Below are 20646 nucleotides of genomic sequence, written 5' to 3'. Positions count from 1 at the left end.
AAAAACTGGGCCAGATTTTCTTTGTTTGCTGTCATTTTAACACAGCAAGCTGTTTAGCTTTCCTACTCTGATCTATGTTATGTTTCTTTATAATGTGTCCAAGAAGAAAAAAGACCAGTGTTTCTTTACCTTGTTCCTGAATTCCTGTAAGTTTCTTCTTGATTTTCAGCATTTGTTGGATTCCTAATTTGGATATGGGTTAGCAAATTAACCTTTTGTTTGTACCCCACCCAGGGGACTCCCCAGATTCTGAACTTGAGCTAGAGTTAAGAGGAATAGATAAGAGGTGCTATCTGGCCAGACTTAACTGGATTCTATTTCCTTGGTTCTCCCTCTTCCTAGAACCTCTTATTTTATTGTCCCCTCTTCTAGGTCAATTCTCCTTTGATTTGGATGTGTTGAGGTTTATTGAACAGGAGGTTGGAGAGTAGATAGCAAAATTCCAAGAGAAAAATTACAGTGTGTTAGAGTGTGGGGGGAAAATTAGTCTTATTTTTTTCCCTACATGGGGTACAACACTGTGAAATTCAATCTTCAACTGAAGGCCCTGCAGTTCTCCTAAAACATAGTTCTTTGTTTCTTTCTTTAACAAAGTTTAAGCTAGTGTTAATAAATTAAAAAAGAAATTGCTTGTCTGTCCACTTCAGCTTTGTTTTAAGCCCATTTCATATTGTTGTCTGTGTTGTAATTCATACTTTTGATACCATTTCTGATGTGTAAAATTGGTTGTCTTGTAAATATCTTATAAAGAGTTCAATTGTAAATAAACTATTGTGGCTGTTAATTTTTGAACTTCTGCTTCAATTTATTTTATTGGGAAGCATTAAACAATTCTGTTTATAGATTTTAAAGGAAAATCTATTTCACAAAATAGAAAAACTCACCATTTTCCCTTTTATTAAAGGTATTCACTTCTATTTGTGTATGAGCACAATGTATGTTTCATCCTTCCTTTTTCTGTATTCTTCCTTAAACATAATTGGCAACTTTAAAAACAAGAAATTTTAGGATAGAATACTTGGTGCACGGTGTCTAAATTAATAACTTCAAAGTTGAAAAGACCTTGGAGGTCATCTAGTCTGGCCTCTAATACATGATTTCCCCTTGACAACATTTCAGACAAATGAATTCCAGATTCTGCTCCAATACTTCATTATTATTTTATACATTTTTAAAAAATGTTACAAAATTCTTCCTTGTTGACAAAAATCTAACTTCTTATAACAAACTGATGGGTTCTTGCTTTGCTTTCTAGGGTGATAAAAGTCAGTTCCTTTTCATCATAGACAAGGGATTAAAGATTCCTGTGGCTATCCCAACTCTTCTCTTCATGGTAAATCTTCAGAGATTACACTTGTTCCTCAAAATAAAGGATTTTGAATTTTTCAGTTTCTTCTGGATGAGTATACAATATGCTCATGTCTGTTTAGAAATTGAACCCAGACCAAACAACTGAAAGACAAAGTGGTGGACTATCATTTTTCTTATTTAGACACTAAACTTGGCAGCCTTATTTGCATCAAGTTACTTCATGATTAGTAAGACCCTCCAGGTCTTTTTTTTTTTTTTTTTAACATTAAATCATACATCCTCCATTTTGAACTAGGGCAGTTGGTTTTTGGAGTTGGACTTACTTGTTATCACATTTGGTCACTTGTTTAACCAGGTACCGTATTTTTTTGGATACTGATTCTATCTCAAGACATTCAGTATATTTTCTAGTTTCATATTGCCTATAAATTTGTAAGCATCAGGATCCTCGGCCATATGTAATTTGTAAAGCTATTACACATGACAGAATCTTGTGTGGTGCTACAGTGACCTTTGTTTGATATATGTATATTATTAATGTGTACTCTTGTAGGTAGGTACACTAATAACTTAGAACACATTTTTTTTGACAGAGACCGAGGGACAGACAGGAAGGAAGAGAGATGAGAAGCATCAATTCTTCGTTGTGGCTTGAACAAGGGGTCACTTGGTCTGCTGTAGCCCCCGGGTCAAGGCACATATGAGAAAGCAATCAATGAACAACTAAGGAGACTAAGGAGCTGCAATGAAGAATTGATGCTTCTCATCTTCCTTCCTGTCCCTCTCTCTGTCTCTGTCAAAAAAAAAAAGTGAGGGGGAAAGTAGTTTTATAGTTGTGAGTATACAAAAGTTCATTCTTGTATTATTATTTTTAGCGAAAGAGACAGAAAGGGACAGATAGGAATAGACAAGCAGGAAGGGAGAGAGATGAGAAGCATCTCTTTGCAGCTCCTTAGTTGTTCATTGATTGCATTTTCATATGTGCCTCCATCAGGGGGGCTACAGCAGAGCAAGTGACCCCTTGCTCAAGCCAGCAACCTTGTGCTCAAGCCAGTGACCTTTGGGCTCAAGCCAGCAACCATGGGGTCATGTCTATGATCCCATCCCCATCTGATGCTCTATCCACTGTGTCACTGCCTGGTCAGGCTTTATTATTATTTATTATTTTAGTATATTCCACATGAACAACTGTAAACCTACTTTTGCCCCACCTTGTATTTTCTTTGGATTATATAAAGGACACAGAAGTTGGACTGGGACGCAGAGGACCCAGGTTCGAAACCCTGAGGTCGCCAGCTTGAGCGCAGGCTCATCGGCTTGAGCATAGGCTCACTGGTTTGAGCCCAAAGGTTGCTGGTTGCTGGCTTGAGCAAAGGATCACTCGGTCTGCTGAAGGCCCCCTCCAAGGCACATATGAGAAAACAATTAATGAACAACTAAGGAGCTGCAAAGAAGAGATGCTTCTCATCTCCCTTCCTGCTTGTCTATTCCTATCTGTCCCTTTCTGTCTCTGTCTCTTCTGCTAAAAATAAGAATAATACAAGAATGAACTTTTGCATACTCACAACTGTAAAACTACTTCCCCCACTTTTTTTTCCTTTTTTGACAGACAGAGAGAGGGACAGACAGGAAGGGAGAGAGATGAGAAGCATCAATTCTTCATTGCAGCTCCTTAGTCTCCTTAGTTGTTCATTGTGGGCTTTCTCATATGTGCCTTGACTGGGGGGAATACAGAAGACCAGTTGACCCCTTGCTCAAGCCAGCAACCTTGGGCTCAAGCTGGTGAACCTTGTTCAAACCAGATGAGCCTGTGCTCAAGCCAGTGACCTCGGCGTCTCAAACCTGGGTCCTTTGTGTCCCAGTCCAACGCTCTATCCACTGCACCACCACCTGGTCAGGTTCTCCCCACTTTGTATATTGAGTTTTTTTCATTGTTGACAAATGCCTTGCCAAAATCAAAGCATTCCCTCATCTGTTAACAAGAAGAAAATCAGGTCAATATATTGAACCAATTCCTGTTCTTAATCATGTCTTCTTTTAAAATCAGTTCTAAAATCTTGGTAATGCTTGTATCATATCACCCTGCACTTAGGGAGAGATGATCACGATTGGGGTGGGGAGGCTCATGAAGAGGGAAAGGAAATGTGACCCCCAAAACGCTGCAACAGCCTGACCGGGCGGTGGCGCAGTGAATAGAGCGTCGGACTGGAATGCAGAAGACCCAGGTTCAAGACCCGGAGGTCGCCAGCTTGAGCGTGGGCTCATCTGGTTTGAACAAAAATTCACCAGCTTGGACCCAAGGTCGCTTGTTCAAGCAAGGGGTTACTCGGTCTGCTGAAGGCCCATGGTCAAGGCACATATGAGAAAGCAATCAATGAACAACTAAGGTGTCGCAATGCGCAACGAAAAACTAATGATTGATGCTTCTCATCTCTCGGTTCCTGTCTGTCTATCCCTGTCTATCCCTCACTCTGACTCTCTCTCTGTCTCTGTAAAAAAAATAAATAAATAAATAAAAATAATAATAAAAAAAAAATAAAATAAAGATAAAAAACGCTGCAACACTAAATCCTTTGGCTTGATGGCAGACAACTGGTTTTTCCTTCACCTTTTTGCTTAAAATGAAATGGTGTGGCAAATCTGATGCAGCACAGCGATTTTAGAGGTCTACGTTGATTCGTGATTTTACCAAATAAACAAATGCAATAAAATAATTTGCTTTAAACTTATGCAGAAACGAGAAATGGAAAAAGACCCCTGCCTAAGTAGCTGAATTGATTAGAACATCATCCTCATATGCCAAGGTTGTGGGTTTCATCCTGGTCAGGGCACATACAAGAATCAATCAATGAATGCATAAATAAGAGGAATCTAAAACTCAATAAATTTAAATTTTTTTAAAAGAGAGAAATGGAAAAAACCCCACGAAACTACTCCTATGAAGCTGTGACAAGTCACTGCCTTACACTCAAGCCCAAGATGGCCGGGAGAGAAGCCTGAGGAGGCTGCCCAAACGCAGATTCCCCTCGCCGGGAGCCTTCCCAGGGGAAGTCAGGGGCACGACACGCCCCCTCACGTAACCGACTTACGTAATCCCGCTCGCTCGCAAACGTGCCGCAGGGTGCCAGGCCCGTCCCCCAGAACCCTCACTCCCAAAAGAGGGGGGTTAGTGCCGCTCGTGAAGCATGCTGGGACTAGCTTTCTAGTCTCCCGGCAGCCCCTGCGACGGGCGTACGTAGGGAACTGGCTGGCAGCGCCCGTTCTCCGTAAGATGGCGGATCGGCGGCGGCAGCGCGCTTCGCAGGACACAGAAGACGAAGAGTCTGGTGCTTCCGGCTCAGACAGCGGCGGTTCCCAGGCGCGGGGCGGCGGGGGCTTCAGTGGTGGTGCTGGAGGCGGCGGCAGCGGCTCTCTGCCATCCCAGCGCGGAGGCCGAGTCGGGGCCCTTCATCTGCGGCGGGTGGAGAGCGGGGGGGCCAAGAGCGCTGAAGAGTCTGAGTGTGTGAGTGCGCGCGGGCGGGGGACCGGGGCGGGTGGTTTGCGGGCTAGGAGGCGGGGTGTAGGTGATGATGGGAGGCTGGGAGTTGGTGGTAGATGCTGAGGCGTATTGTGTTGGAGTAGAAGACGGCTATTCTGTGCGGTTTCCATCCGGAGCCCCAAGGGAAGGGGAGGGGTTCGGTGCTTCTGGAAGGAGTGCAGAGCCGCTGCGGGTAGACAGCAAATATTCAGAAACTGGGGCGGAAGGTGAAGAGACCAGACCTGCCTCGGATGCTACTTGATCAAAGATATGCCGTTCCTCATTTCCCTTTTTAACCATTTTGTCTTGAGTCTTCAGCTCTCCACTCTTTGGAGATCACAGAACTAACACATGACTTCTCCTTTCCTTCAGGAGAGTGAAGATGGAATCGAAGGTGATGGTGAGTAGCATCGTGATGAGTCCTTTTGCCCAAAAGCTCAGGTTATGTTTCCAGCAGTTGACATCTTCTCAGGCTGTTATGGATTTGGGGGAGGGTGCTACAAAGTCTTTGCAGCATGGTGCTAAAGAGCGTATGTTTTAGCATGATGATCTTGGGCAAGTTATGTAAATGGAGATTGCAATTTTATCTGCCTGTTAGGTTGATACCAGAATTAAATGACAATTTTAGCCTGACCCACAGCAAGCTGTCAGGAAATGTAATTATAATAATTTGTTACCTATTTTTCTTTACATATTTTTGGTTTTTTTCCAGCTGTTCTCTCAGATTATGAAAGTGCAGAAGACTCAGAAGTAAGTATGATAAGTTATTTTCTCCTTTGGAAAATGTATTTTATTTCATATATACATACATACATTTTTTTTAACATTGAAGGTGGGGGGAGGTGAGAAGCATCCAGTCATTGTTTCACCTAGTTGTGTACTCATGGACTGTTTCTTGTACAGGCCCTGACTGGGGAGTCAAACCTGTGACCTCTGGTGCTGCAGGTTGTTGTTTTATCCACTGAGCTACCTGGCCAGGGCTATATACATGTTTTTTGGAGAATGTATTTTAAAAACATGTATACACTTGCCTGACCAGGCGGTGGCGCAGTGGATAGAGCGTCGGACTGGGATGCGGAGGACCCAGGTTCAAGACCCCGAGGTCACCAGCTTGAGCGTGGGCTCATCTGGTTTGAGCAAAGCTCACCAGCTTGGACCCAAGGTCACTGGCTTGAGCAAGGGGTCACTAGGTCTGCTGAAGGCCTGTGGTCAAGGCACATAGGAGAAAGCCATCAAAGAACAATTAAGGTGTCGTGAGGAAAAACTGATGATTGATGCTTCTCACCTCTCTCCGTTCCCATCTGTCTGTCCCTATCTATCCCTCTCTCTGACTCTCTAAAAAAAAAAAAAAAAAAGAAAAGAAAAAGAAAAAACCCAAAAAACGTGTATATACCTGTGGTTCAAAAGTACCATGTCCTCATACTCCTCATGTGTGTTCTCCATTTTTGCTTTTGAAAAACTATTAAGAGGTCTTGTTCAGTTGGAGTGAGGGAAACTTTGTGCAAGTAGCTTCATACCACATGTGTTACATTGTTAGTATGTAGTCAGCTTTCACCCTATCTGAAGAAAATAAGGTTCTAAGTAAGAGAATGAGAACATCCTGAAGCCCTTCATAGGGCATGTGACATTTTATTTTATGCTGCCTAGATAGTGAAGCCAGCCAGTTGGGTATTTTTTTCTGAGTATATCTGAAGACTACAAAAGGATTCTGAGTGATTTGTGTCAGAAACATCCCTGTTTATAGATGGGACTTTTTCTATCTTTTATTTATATTTTCTTTTCTATTTCTGACTGCTATTTAGAACAAGTGAGAGAGAGAGAGAGAGGAAGGGGGGAGCATTCATACATTGTTCCACTTAATTGTGCCTTAGTTGTGTGTTCAGTGGTTGCTTGCCTTATGTGCTGTGACCAGGGATCAAACCCGCAACCTTGATGTTATGGGATGATGCGCTAACCACCTGAGATACCTGGCCAGGACCTCCTGCTATCTTTAGGAAAAAGTTTCCCTAAGCTAGGCTTTTGTGAGCTTACCTGTTTTAATTGAATAAACTATTAGAGATGCCATCAGAATGGCTGTTTCCTGCGGGTGTTATATACAGGAGGAATTGGATTGTGGATCAAAGGTTCACTCTTTAAGTTTTATAGAAACATCATTATTTATTAGACTTTCTATTAAATTCTATAAATTTTATAGAGCTGTCACTACTTATGAGACTTTCCATTAAGCCCTGGAGATGCAACAGTGAACATTTAACAAAATTTCTAAATTTAGGAAGCTTATGAGTAAGGAAGTCAGGTAACATTCAGGTAGTCATAGGAATTGAATAGGAATATTGTGCTGGAGGATAGAGTTAAGTAAGGTGTTATTTCTTGGGTACTGAAAGCTTCTTAGGCAGTCAGAAAAGAGTAAATTGAAGTTAGTCAGGCAGACCAAGTTCTAAGTAGAGAGAACAACAGCCATGAAAGTGCAGAGATTGGGCAGCAGATGGAATATTTGGAAACTTGGAAGTAGTTTGGTGTGGCTGGAATATTGTTGGGACAAGATGGATACTGGAAATAAAGGCAAATTAGTGAGCAAGGGGCACATCATGAAGTGGCTTACTTGTTTCTTTTTATTGAGTATTTGCTCTGTGCCAGCAGTATATAGGCCCTGGATAAAAGACAGACATGGTTCTACCCTCATGGAATTTACACTCTAGGTCAGCAGGGGGAAATGGGCATTAAGCAAGTAATTACAATAATGTTTAGTAAGTGCCACGATATAGGAAGCATAGGGTGCTTTGGGAGCACGTAGCAGGGACAGCTAACTGAGGTTAGGGTGTTTGGAAATGCTTAGAGGATGATGGGATGTTAGAATAGAGAACTGAAGGATGAATAGAAGATAGCCAGGTGTAGTTTTCTAAACAGGGAAACACTGTGAAGAAGGTCTGGAAGGGATGGACTGCAGGATGAATTGGAGGATGTAAAAAGTTTAGTGTATATATTACTGGTAGTAAGTGGTAAGTCTTAGTCCAAATCTAATTCTTCTTCTTTTTTTTTTTTTTTGTATTTTTCTGAAGTTGGAAACGGGAAGGCAGTCAGACTGACTGCGCTGACCGGGATCCACCCGGCGTGCCCATCAGGGGGCAATGCTCTGCCCATCTGGGGCATTGCTCTGTTGCAACCAGAGCCATTCTAGCGCCTGAGGTAGAGGCCACAGAGCCATCCTCAGCACCCAGGCCATCTTTGCTCCAATGGAGCCTTGGCTGCAGGAGGGGAAGAGAGAGACAGAGAGGAAGGAGAGGGGGAGGGGTGGAGAAGCATATGGGTGCTTCTCCTGTGTGCCCTGGCCGGGTATCAAACCTGCGACTCCTGCACGCCAGGCCAATGCTCTACCACTGAGCCAATTGGCCAGGGCCTGAATCCAAATCTTAAAGTACCTTACAAGCCAGGTTCAAAAGTATTTTAATTTTATTCTAAGAAAGTGAAAAATAAAACAGGTTTTTATTTTTATTTTATTATTTTTTTGTATAACAGGTTTTTTTTTTAAGTTGATAATTTAGAGAGAGAGAAAAACATCGATTTGCTGTTCTACTTATATATACATTTATCAATTGATTCTTGTGTGTGCCCTGACTGGGGATCAGACCCACAACCTTGGCAAATTGGGATGACACAAACCTGCTGAGCTACCTGATGAGGGCTATAACAAACGGTTTTAAGTAAGAGTGATATGTTTAGACTTAAATTTTAAAGCGGAGTTTGTCAGATCCAAGTAGCATCTGCATCAGAAAATCCAGTTGTCCAGTCCTACTGAAACAGAAGCTTGCAGAGGGGAGGAAGACTCAGACATTTATATGTTAACAAAACCCAGGTTGATACTTATGCACAGTAACAATTATTATTTTTATAACAATTATTTTGTCTGCAGTGGGAGGAGTTGATCTGAAGGGAGCAAGATTGGAGACAGAAAAGTTATTTAAGAAAGCTACTGTAGTCTGACTTGTGGTGGTGCAGTGAGTTCAAAACCCTGAGGTTGCCGGCTTGAGTGAGGGCTCCTCAGCTTGAGCGTGGGTGCACCAGCTTGAGTGCCGTGTCGCTGGCTTGAGCAAGGGGTAACTGGCTTGGCTTGACCACTCCTAACTCCCCTCTCCCCATGCCCATCAAGGCATATATGAGAAGCTGTCATTGAACAGCTAGAGCAGGGCTTGGGAACCTATGGCTTGCGAGCCAGGTCTGGCTCTTTTGATGGCTGCATCTGGCTCGCAGACAAATCTATAATAAAAAATAATAATGTTAAAAATATAAAGCATTCTCATCTGACAGAGCGATGGCGCAGTGGATGGAGCGTTGGACTGGGATGCGGAGGACCCAGGTTCAAGACCCTGAGGATGCCAGCTTGAGCATGGGCTTATCTGGTTTGAGCAAAGCTCACCAGCTTGGACCCAAGGTCGCTGGCTTGAGCAAGGGGTTACTTAGTCTGCTGAAGGCCCACAGTCAAGGTACATGTGAGAAAGCAATCAGTGAACTAAGGTGTCGCAATGGAAAACTGATGATTGATGCTTCTCATCTCTCTCTATTCCTGTCTATCTGTCTGTCCCTGTCTGTCCCTCTCTCTGACTCACGCTCTGTCTCTGTAAAAAATAAGTAAATAAAATTAATATATATATATATATAAATAAAACATTCTCATGTATTACAATCCATTCATTTCCTACCGCTCATGTTCATGGTTGCGGGTGGCTGGAGCCAATCACAGCTTTCCTCCGGGACACCACCAAATTTTTATTGGATAATGCGTAACCTACACGGGTCGTTGTATGGCTCTCACAGAATTACATTTTAAAATATGTGGCGTTCATGGCTCTCTCAGCCAAAAAGGTTCCGACCCCTGAGCTAGAGTGAAGCTACTAACTACAGGTTGATGCTTCTCATCTTTCTCCTGCCTCTGTCTTTCTCACTTTAAAGTTCAATTGAAAAAAGCTATTGTGGAAGTAAGCAGTGAAAACAGAAGTGGACAGAACTGAAAGTTATTTAGGTTATGAGATTGACAGAATGGTGATTGATGTGATGACTGTGACTTTTCTCTGAAGTCAGTGGTGAAGTTATCTGTGAGGAATAAAGGGAGATGAGAGATTTTTGGGGTGAGGGATGTTTGCAGTAGTCAGTAGAGACTGGAAACACTGGAAAGCCTGCCAAGCAGTATTGAGTGTTCAGGGAAGTTTGGTGATTTTGAATTTTTAGCAACTCCCCATTTTATATGTAAGTTTCGATGTTATCTTAATAGGAAAGAGAGGCTACTGAAGGCATGAGTGTGAAGACTGAATTGAGGATCAGGTAAGACTCTAGGTAGGAAGAGCTGTTAAGGCTGTTAAGAAGTTGTTAGGCTAGTTCAAGGGATATAATGGTATGATAAAGAAGAGATATGGCACTGGGATTGGTAAGATATAGGCAGATTGGCCCTGGCTGGCTAGCTCAGTTGGTTAGAGCATCATCTCAATACACAGAGGTTGCTGGTTCCATCCCTGGTTAGGGCACATACAGAAACAGATTGATGTTTCTGTGTCTCACTCTTTTCCTTTTCTCTCTAAATCAGTAAGTTAAAGATAAATAAGTAAATAAAGCTAATAAAAAAGACATAGACACAGATTAAAGAGATATTTATATGGTATTAACAACTTAATTTTTATTTTCTTTTAATTTTTTTTTTTTACAGAGTCAGAGAGGGATAGATAGGGACAGACAGACATGAACGGAGAGAGATGGGAAGCATCAATCATCGGTTTTTCGTTGTGACATCTTAGTTGTTCATTGATTGCTTTCTCATATATGCCTTGACCGTGGGCCTTCAGGAGACCGAGTACCCCCTTGCTCAAGCCAGTGACCTTGGGTCCAAGCTGGTGAGCTTTGCTCAAACCAGATGAGCCCGCACTCAAGCTGGTGATCTCGGGGTCTCGAACCTGGGTCCTCCGCATCCCTTTCCGACGCTCTATCCACTACGCCACCACCTGGTCAGGCTCACTGGCTGATTCTTATATGTGCCCTGATCCAGGATTGAACCCACAACCTTGGCACATCTGGACAATGCTCTAAACAACTGAGCTACTTGGCAAGAGCTTTAACAGAAGTTTTCCCCCCCCCACGAGAAAGGGGCAGGGATAGACAGGGACAGACAGGAAGAGTGAGAGATGAGAAGCATCAATTCTTTGTTGCAGCATGTTAGTTCATTGATGTTTTCTCTCATTTGCCTTGACGGGGGGGTGGGGGGTGGGCTCTAGCCAAGCCAGTGACTCCTTGCTCAAGCCAGTGACTTTAGGCTTTAAGCCAGCGACCATGGGGTCATATCTATGATCCCACGCTAAAGCCAGCAACCTTGGGGTTTTGAACCTGGATCCTCTGCATCCCAGGCCGACACTATCCACTGCCTTAAAGAAGGCTTAACAGAACTTTATTGGTTGATTATTAAGTCTGAATTAAAGAGTCACCCGTGGCCGGGTAGTTCAGTTAGTTAGAGTATTGTCCTGATGTGACAAGGTTGTGGGTTCGATTTTGGGTCAGGGCACATATAAGAATCAGCCAATGAGCCTGACCTGTGGTGGCACAGTATATAAAGCATTGACCTGGAATGCTGAGATCACTGATTCAAATCCCTGGGCTTACCCAGTCAAAGCACATATGAGAAACAAACTATTTAAAAAAAAGAATCAGCCCTGGCTGGTTGGTTCAGTGGTAGAGCCAAGGCCTGGCGTGCGGGAGTTCCGGGTTCGATTCCCGGCCAGGGCACACGGGAGAAGCACCCATCTGCTTCTCCACGCCCCCCTCCTTCCTCTCTGTCTCTCTCTTCCCCTCCTGCAGCCGAGGCTCCATTGGAGCAAACGCCCCGGAGGGGCAGAGCATCGCCCCCTGGTGGGCAGAGCATGCTCCCTGGTGGGCGTGCCGGGTGGATCCCAGTTGGGCGCATGCGGTAGTCTGTCTGACTGCCTCCCGGTTTCCAGCTTCCGAAAAGTAAAAAAAGAAAACAATCAGCCTGACCTGTGGTGGTGCAGTGGATAAAGTGTTGACCTGGAACGCTGAGGTCGCTGATTCAAAACCCCGGGCTTGCCTGGTCAAGGCACATATGGGAGTTGATGCTTTCTGTTCTTTCCCCCTTCTCTTTCTCCTCTCTCTCTAAAAATGAATAAATAAAAAAATTTTTGAAAAAAAAAGAAAAGAATCAGCCAATGGACCCATAAATAAGTGGAACAACAGATAAGTGTTTTTCTTTTTTTTTAATTTTTTAAATATTTGTTGAATTGTACCTGAAGCATTTATTTTACATTTTATTTGATTGTGGTTTTTTTTTTTTTTTTTATTAATTTTTAGAGAGGAGAGAGGGGGGGAGAGAGAGACAGAGAAGAGAGAAGGGGGGAGGAGCTGGAAGCATCAACTCCCATATGTGCCTTGACCAGGGAAGCCCAGGGTTTCAAACCAGCGACCTCAGCATTTCCAGGTTGACACTTTATCCACTGCGCCACCACAGGTTAGGCTGATAAGTGTTTTTCTTCTCTCTCTCTCTCTCTCAAATCAGTAAGAAAATAAAAATTAAAAATAAATAAAGAAGAGTCAGAAAGATGCCCAGGTTGATAAATAGTGGTATTCACTAAGAATGAGACCATCAGAGAAGGAGGTTCCAGAAAGGACAGTGGTGAATTAAGGAACCTGTGGTAGCTAGCAGCCAAATATGGCTATTTAAATTAATTAAACAAGTTAAATTTTAGCTTTTTGTTTTTTTCAGGTTTTTGTTTATTCTTTTTTTTTTTTTAGAGAGGAGAGGGAGAGACAAACAAAGAGAGAGGAGACGGGGGGCGGGGGCTGGAAGCATCAACTCCCATATGTGCCTTGACCAGGCAAGCCCAGGGTTTCGAACCAGCGACCTCAGCATTTCCAGGTCGACGCTTTAGCCACTGCGCCACCACAGGTCAGGCCGGTTTTTTTCAGGTTTTTGTAAAGATTTTATTTATTGATTTTTGGAGAGAGGGGCGAGAGAGAGAAAGAATGAGAAAGAAGGGAGAAGCAGGAAGCATCCACCCATAGTAGTTGCTTCCTGTATGTGCCTTGACTAGGAAAGACCAAGGATTTCAACCGGCAACTTCCGTGTTCCAGGTTGATGCTTTATCCACTGTGCCACCATATGTTAGGCCAGTTCCTCAGTTTTCATAGCTATGTTTTATGTACTCATTATCCACATGTGTTTTTTTTTCATTGTCACAGAAAGCCCTCTGGGATTGTGCTTGTCTAGATTAGAGAAAAAGATTTTATATTCTGACTTTCATAGTAATCTCTTATTTGCTTGCTTATCTTCTTGGTTACTAACTGTATATACTTAGATGCCACACTTTAGTTTTGCCTATTCTTTTTAAAAAAGATTTTATTTATATATTTTTTTGCAGAGATAGAAAGTCAGAGAGGGATAGATAGGGACAGACAGACAGGAATGGAGAGAGATGAGAAGCATCAATCATCAGTTTTTCATTGCGACACCTTAGTTCATTGATTGCTTTCTCACATGTGCCTTGACCACGGGCCTTCAGCAGACTTAAGTAACCCCTTGCTCAAGCCAGCGACTTTGGGTCCAAGCTGGTGAGCTTTGTTCAAACCAGATAAGCCCATGCTCAAGCTGGCATCCTCGGGGTCTTGAACCTGGGTCCTCCGCATCCCAGTCCGACGCTCTATCCACTGTGCCACTGCCTGGTCAGGCAGATTTTATTGATTTGAGAGAGAGAGAAAGGTGGGGGGTAGTGGCGGGAAGCATCAATTCACAGTGTTGTTTCTGATAAGAGCCTTGACCAGGCAAGCCCAGGATGTTTCAAACCGGCAACCTCAGCATTCCAGGTTGACACTTTATCCACTGCAGCACCACAGATTAGGCAGTCTTGCCTATTTCTTAAAATTTGATCTGTCTCTTAATCTACAGGTTAGTTTTTCATCCCTTGTTTTTCTCCTACAGTTTATCTGTTGAGAAGATTTTGATTGTTGCTTACTCATGGTTCAATTCAGCATGCCCCCTCTGTCCTTTCCATTTCCTGCAAATGGTATTTTCCGATTCATGGAAACAGTGTGAGCCAAAGATTATATCTTCAGCATAACTGATGATCACCTAATTTTCTTTCCCTTACAAGTCACTTGCTGTTTTTGTGTAGATATTCTCAGGATATTTTCTTTTAAGGTTCAGTAATTCTATTAGAATTTTCTTGGTATTGGTCATTCTGGGTCAGTGTTCACAAAAATGAGATAGTCTTAGTCTGTCTTCAGTATTTAGCCCATTCTGTATAATCCTTTTTATTTTTTTCATTTCTTTTTTATTTTTAAAATGTTTTCTCCTTTTAGTATTCTTATGGCATTGTTTATTCACTTTTGTGTTTCTTCTAGTTAAGACTGTATATGAAATGATTTTTCTTTAATTTCCAATGCCTTCCTGGGTTGTTTCATTTCATTTTTGAGATTTAAAAAAAATTGTTCTTTCATGCCTTATGTAATTAATTTTCTTAATGCCTTTTTTGCTTATTTTGAAATAGAAGTTATAATTTTTTTTTTATTTATTTTTTTACAGAGACAGAGAGAGATAGATAGGGACAGACAGACAGGAATGGAGAGAGATGAGAAGCGTCAATCATCAGTTTTTCGTTGCGATACCTTAGTTGTTCATTGATTGCTTTCTCATACGTGCCTTGACCGTGGGCCTTCAGCAGACTGAGTAACCCCTTGCTCCAGCCAGCGACCTTGGGTCCAAGCTGGCGAGCTTTGCTCAGATGAGCCTGCGCTCAAGCTGGCAACCTCGGGGTCTCGAACCTGGGTCCTTCCGCATCCCAGTCCGACGCTCTATCCACTGCGCCACCGCCTGGTCAGGCTAGAAGTTATAATTTTGATATATGTGCATATCTTTCTGGCATGCTTTTATTGTAGGAATGCTATTTTTTTCTCATACTAATTTTATTTGGGATTTGAGCTCTATTTTTCTGTTGATTTTTACATAAAATTAGTTTTTCTCATATCTTAGAAATGGCTCAGAATAGATCTCTTTAACATCATAAAGCTTTTGTTGTTTTCTTGTTAAGAAATATATAGTGGCTTGCTTTTTGATATTTTCTGCTTTTATTCCTCTTATTAACTTGTTTTGGACCTTCTCTTTCCTTTATTTCTTTTATCCCTTCTCTGCTCAATATGATTCTCCTCTCAATAGTTTCTCTTCAGTGTGGGACCCTATTCTAGGAAGGAGCCTTGGTAGCCAGGTCAGTTTCAAGATTGCAGGGGGGTTATACTGCTCTAGTTTCATTCAGACCTCCTCATTGCAGGATTCTTATGCTTGCTTATATACTATCAGAGACAGTAAAATCCCTCCTAGTTTCAACTGTTCTCAGTTTTGCTTTCCATTGGATACCTGTTGATTATTTCAGGGTTCTCCTGTTCTCAGGTCTATTTACTTCTCTGCTTTCTCTGGCACTGACACCAATCTGATGCAGATCTTGTGGCTATTGGTGCTTTGTTCTTATGTGCATATATTTTGGGGTCTTGGGGTTACCTTATAACCTAATACTGTAAATGTTGTCGAAGAGTTTTGATTTTGCAGTCTCAAAGCTCTCATTACACATAGAGTTTAGGAGATCAAAAATTATGCTACTCAAAAAAAAAAAAATTATGCTATTCTAATTTTTCCAGAATCTTTCAAGAAAAATTTTTAAAGAAACTTTTTTTAATGTTTATTTTATTTTAACTTTTTAAAACTGATTTGAGAGACAGGAACATAGATTTCTTCCTATATGTGTACTGACCGGGGATCTAACCAGCAACCTCTGTGTTTTGGGATGACTCTCTAACCAACCAAGCTATCTGGCCACGGCTAAAGAAACTTGACTATGAAGGGGAGGCTGGAGATATGGTAGCTGGAAAGAAGTCTATGATGTTAAGAGAGGGTTGGTGGTTACTTTTTAAAGTTGGAAAAGCAAATGTGGTTAAAGATTGAAAGAAGGAGTAAATGGAAAGGGAAGGGGGTAGGTAATAAGTGTACTGGTGTTCTTGACTGAGTACATGAGAAGAAATAGGAACATGACAGGGAAGTATCTTTCATTGTAATTATAGAGAGGAGATTTTTGAATTTGTCTAGTCTTGGGCACATGGGAATGACAAGGGAATTGAGAATGTTAGTAGTGATTGAAATGAATGGGCCATGGAATATAGAGAGGGGAAAGTAAATGTTGAAAAGGACTGGATTGATATGGATTGATAGGGAGAAAGTGGGAAGATCAAGGGAGTGGATATCTTAAGTTGTAGGTAAGAGGGTAAGGGGAAAACTGATAAGAACAGGAATAATAGGCAGGGTATTTTAAAAACCACTGTATTGATATGCCATGCAAGTTATCCATTTAAAATATACAATTATATGGATTTTAAAGATTTTACTGATTTTTAGAGAGAGGTGAGTGGGGGGCATTGAGGGGAGAGGGATGTAATAACTCGTAGTAGTTGCTTTTCATATGTGCTTTGACTGGGCAAGCCTGGGGTTTTGAACCAGCAACCTTAGCATTCTAGGTCAGCACTATTCACTGCACCACCACAGGTCAGGCTCTATGGTTTTTAGTATACGTACAGATATATGTGGCCATTGCCTCAGTTTCAGAACATTTTTATCCCCTCAGAAAGAAACTCTGTACCCTTTAGTATTATTCCCTGCCCCAGTTCCTCCATCTGCATCCCTCCCAGCCCTAAGCAACCACAGGTGTACTTTCTGGTTCTGAGATTTTCCTATTCTGGCTTTAATACAAATGGAATCATAAAATATGTGGAGTCTTGTGACTGGCTTCTTTCACTTAGCAAGTTTCCAAATTGTAGCATGTATCAGTACTTCATTCCTTCTTCTGGTTGAATAATATTCCGTTGTATGGATATACCACCTTTGTTTATCCATTCATCCATCAATGGATATTTGGTTTGTCTCTTATTTTTTTATTACAAATAATGCTGCTATAAACATTAATATACAAGTTTTTGTGTGGGCATTTGTTTTCATTTCTCTTGGATATATACCTAGGAATGGAATTGTTGAGTCATGGTAACTGTTTAATTTTTTTTTTGAGGAACTGCTAAACTGTTTAACAAAGCAGCTACAGCAGTTTATATCCCCAAAAGCAATGTACGGGGATTCTAATTTCTCCACGTACTAAAACAGCACTTGTTATAGTCTTGATTCTTTTATTCCAGCCATCTTAGTAGGTGTGAAATGGTATCTTATTTTGATTTGCATTTCCCTGATGACTAATGATGTTGAGCGTTTTTTCTTGTGCTTGTCAGTCCAATTCGCATGTTTTCTTGAAGAAATGGCTATTCAGATACTTAGTCCATTTTTTTTTTTTAGGTTATATTTATACATTATGTTTAGAGAGGAGAGGGGGAGAGAGAGAAAAAAAAAGGGGGGAAAGAGAAGGGGGAGGAGCAGGAAACATCAGCTCCCATTTGTGCCTTGACCAGGCAAGCCCAGGGTTTTGAACCAGCAACCTCAGAGTTCCAAATCAGTGTTGTCCATTTTTTTTAAACTGATTGATTTTATGCCCTGGTTGGTGGCGCAGTGGTTAGAGTGTTGGCCCAGCGTATAGACGTTGTGGGTTCAATTCCCGGTCAGGGCACACAGGAGAAGTGACTCTCTGCTTCCCCTCCTACTCCTTTCCTTTCCCACAGCCAGTGGCTCCATTGGTTTGAGCATGGCCCTGGGCTCTGAGGATGCTTCCGTGGGGCATATCAGCTTCAGGCACGAAAAATAATAGCTCAGTGCTTGAGCACTGGCCCAAGTTGGGGTTGGAGGGTGGATCCTGGTCAGGGTGCATGTAGGAGAAAGTGGAGCAGGTTTACTCTAAAACACGCATAGCAGCCTGAGCACATTGCTATGTGGGTAGAGCATGGGACTGGGACGCAGAGGACCCCGGTTCGAAACCCCGAGGTCGCTGGCTTGAGCACAGGCTCACTAGCTTGAGTGTGAGGTCACTAGCTTAAGCATGGGATCATAGACATGACCCCATGGTCGCTGGCTTGAGCCCAAGATCGCTGGCTTGAGCAAGGGGTCACTCACTCTGCTGGAGCCCCTTGGTCAAGGCACATATGAGAAATCAATCAATGAACAACTAAGGTGCCGCAACAAAAAATTGATGCTTCTCATCTCTCTCCATTCCTGTCTGCCTGTCCCTCTCTCTGACTCTGTCTCTGTCAAAAAAACCACAAAACCCCCAAAAAACAAAAAACCTGCATAGCAGTTTGAGGTAAGAAACATTCAAACCTGTAGAAAGCTGCCTTGGCCAGGTAGCTCAGGTGGTTAGAGCATTGTCTGATAAGCCAAAGTTGCAGATTCAGTCCCCAGTCAGGGCACATACAAGAGCTAACCAATGAATGCATAAATTAGTGAAACAACAAATTGATGTCGCTCTTTCTCTCCCTCCCTCCCTCCTTCCCTCTTTCTCTATCTCCCTCCCTCTCTTTCCCCTTTCCCCCCACTACCCTCTTCCCCTCCCTTTCTTCCCTTCCTTTCTTTCCCTCCCTTCCTTCCCTTCCCCCCCTTTCAATCAATAAAGTTAAATTTTTTTTAATTAAAATGGAGAATTTTTGGCCCTGGCTGGTTGGCTCAGCGGTAGAGCGTCGGCCTGGCATGCGGGGGACCCGGGTTCGATTCCCGGCCAGGGCACATAGGAGAGGCACCCATTTGCTTCTCCGACCCCCCCCCCCTCCTCTCTGTCTCTCTCTTCCCCTCCCGCAACCGAGGCTCCACTGGAGCAAGGATGGCCCGGGCGCTGGGGATGGCTCCTTGGCCTCTGCCCCAGGCTCTGGAGTGGCTCTGGTCACAGTGGAGCGACGCCCCGGAGGGGCAGAGCATCGCCCCCTGGTGGGCGTGCCGGGTGGATCCCGGTCGGGCGCATGCGGGAGAGTCTGTCTGACTGTCTCTCCCCGTTTCCAGCTTTGGAAAAATGCAAAAAAAAAAGAACAAAAAATGGAGAATTTTTATGACTTTATTTGCGCCAAACTGATGACATATGTCAGGAAGCAAGATCTCAAATGCTCTATAGAGTAACAGCTTTGTAGCTTCTTTTCTGCATGTGAAAATAAGGGCCTTGGCCGGTTTGCTCAGTGGTAGAGCGTCAGCGTGGCATGCAGGAGTCTCGGGTTCAATTCCTGGCCAGGACACACAGGAGAGGCGCCCATCTGCTTCTCCACCCCTCCCCCTCTCCTTCCTCTCTGTCTCTCTCTTCCCCTCCCGCAGCTGAGGCTCCATTGGAGCAAAAGATGGCCTGGGTGCTGGGGATGGCTCCTTGGCCTCTGCTCCAAGCGCTAGAGTGGCTCTGGTCGCGACAGAGTGACGCCCCGGATAGGCAGAGCATTGCCCCCTGGTGGCGTGCCGGGTGGATCCCGGTTGGGCGCATGTGGGAGTCTGACTGCCTCCCCGTTTCCAGCTTCAGAAAAATACAAAAGAAAAAAAAAAGAAAATAAGGAAGCAGTGTAAGGAAGATTACATGAATGTGGGAAAAAGTATGGCAGGGGTTGGATTAGAGGCTAGTTAACAAGATTGATTGCCCTGGCTGGATGGCTTGGTTGGTTAGAGCTTCGTCCTGAAGGGTAGAGGTTGCTGGTTTAATCCCTAGTCGGGGCACATACAGGAGCAGCTCGGTGTTGCTCTCTCTCTCTCTCCCTCTCTCACTGAACTCAATAAATAAGAATTTTTAAAAAAAGATTGATTATGTGCTCTCTTGAGGGTAGTTGATTATTCCAAGGTGTGTTAACCTACATGCTCAAAAATAATGGACAGCGCTTACTTAAGGCAAAGTTAAACTTTTTACTGAAGAAGTTGTAGGTCTTAGTTGTGACTATCCACCATGACCTGCTAACTTAGAAATTTATGATCAGATCACCCTGTGAGGTTACTTTCCATAGACCCCCTTTTTTCGTCCAAACAGGTAAAACTGGTCTGGAGTGTGGCCATGGAAATGGATGCCTGCAGTGGAGGTGAAGACAACTCATTGCTAAAGTCTTCAAGTGAATGACAGGGTGGGCTCGGGCAGAGACATAGATGTATAGCCAGGTAATAGGAAGCCCAGAGGAGAAGGAGTTTAAAATGAGGTTGGAGGAGTTGGATCTGGAAGAGACTTTGAGAACAAGGAAGATACTAACTCCACCCCTTACTCCAAAATATGTGGGGAGTGGAAGGTGAGCTAGAAGCTCTGCAGTGAGAATTCTTCTAGGGAAGCAGTTGCTTCAGGGGAGAATTAGGCCTTGAGTTGGGAAGAGGGCTCACTGAAGTTGTAGAACCAACAATAGGGGAGTTTGTCTCTCCAAAAGGGTTTTGATGTCAGCCCTCAGCCAAATAGTGTGACCCTAGGCTAGCACTTTGGCTTCAGTTAGACCAGGCTTTGACTCTTAATTTGGAGTCTTCTCAGCATTGTGCCATTTGTGTCTTTCTGTCCTGTCCTGGAAACAAAACTAGTTTCTCATTTAGAATAAAAGAGTTGCCTCATTTGACAGTCCACCACAGATCAGAGGAGTTGGAGCATAAAACAAAGTTCCCCAATTAATTGCGCTGAAACTATTTTAAGATGTTCGAGTTTAGTCAGAGAGAGAGAGAGTGTGTGTGGAATTAAGGTCACATACACACCAAGCAAGATCCTTGCACTTTCAGCTTCAGAACCTGCAAAGAACATAGGATCGAGGAAAGAACTTAATGATTACCACCCACCTATCCCCACCTGAAGAGAAGGGAAAACTTCTTTTGATTGAGGGGAAATGGAAAGAATCAAGGGTACTATGGGTAAAGGAATGATTCTCATAGTGTG

At 43.0% G+C, this 20646-nt stretch overlaps 1 protein-coding gene across 1 annotated transcript in view; it reads left to right on the top strand.

Annotated features, from left to right (window-relative positions):
* The first annotated feature begins 4488 nt into the window (after positions 1 to 4488).
* CASC3 (CASC3 exon junction complex subunit) overlaps positions 4489 to 20646 on the top strand; it is a 31124-nt gene continuing 14966 nt past the window's right edge. Inside the window, exons 1-3 of the mRNA XM_066263697.1 lie at positions 4489 to 4813; positions 5201 to 5228; positions 5541 to 5578. Coding sequence (XP_066119794.1) covers positions 4583 to 4813; positions 5201 to 5228; positions 5541 to 5578 — 297 coding nt within the window. The 5' untranslated portion in view covers positions 4489 to 4582. The remainder of the gene's footprint in view (positions 4814 to 5200; positions 5229 to 5540; positions 5579 to 20646) is intronic.

Source organism: Saccopteryx bilineata, chromosome 2 (genome assembly GCF_036850765.1).
Source record: "Saccopteryx bilineata isolate mSacBil1 chromosome 2, mSacBil1_pri_phased_curated, whole genome shotgun sequence".
NCBI classification, from domain to species: Eukaryota; Metazoa; Chordata; class Mammalia; order Chiroptera; family Emballonuridae; genus Saccopteryx; species Saccopteryx bilineata.
Note: the sequence above shows the minus strand (reverse complement) of the source record. Positions and strands in the feature narration are given on the sequence as shown.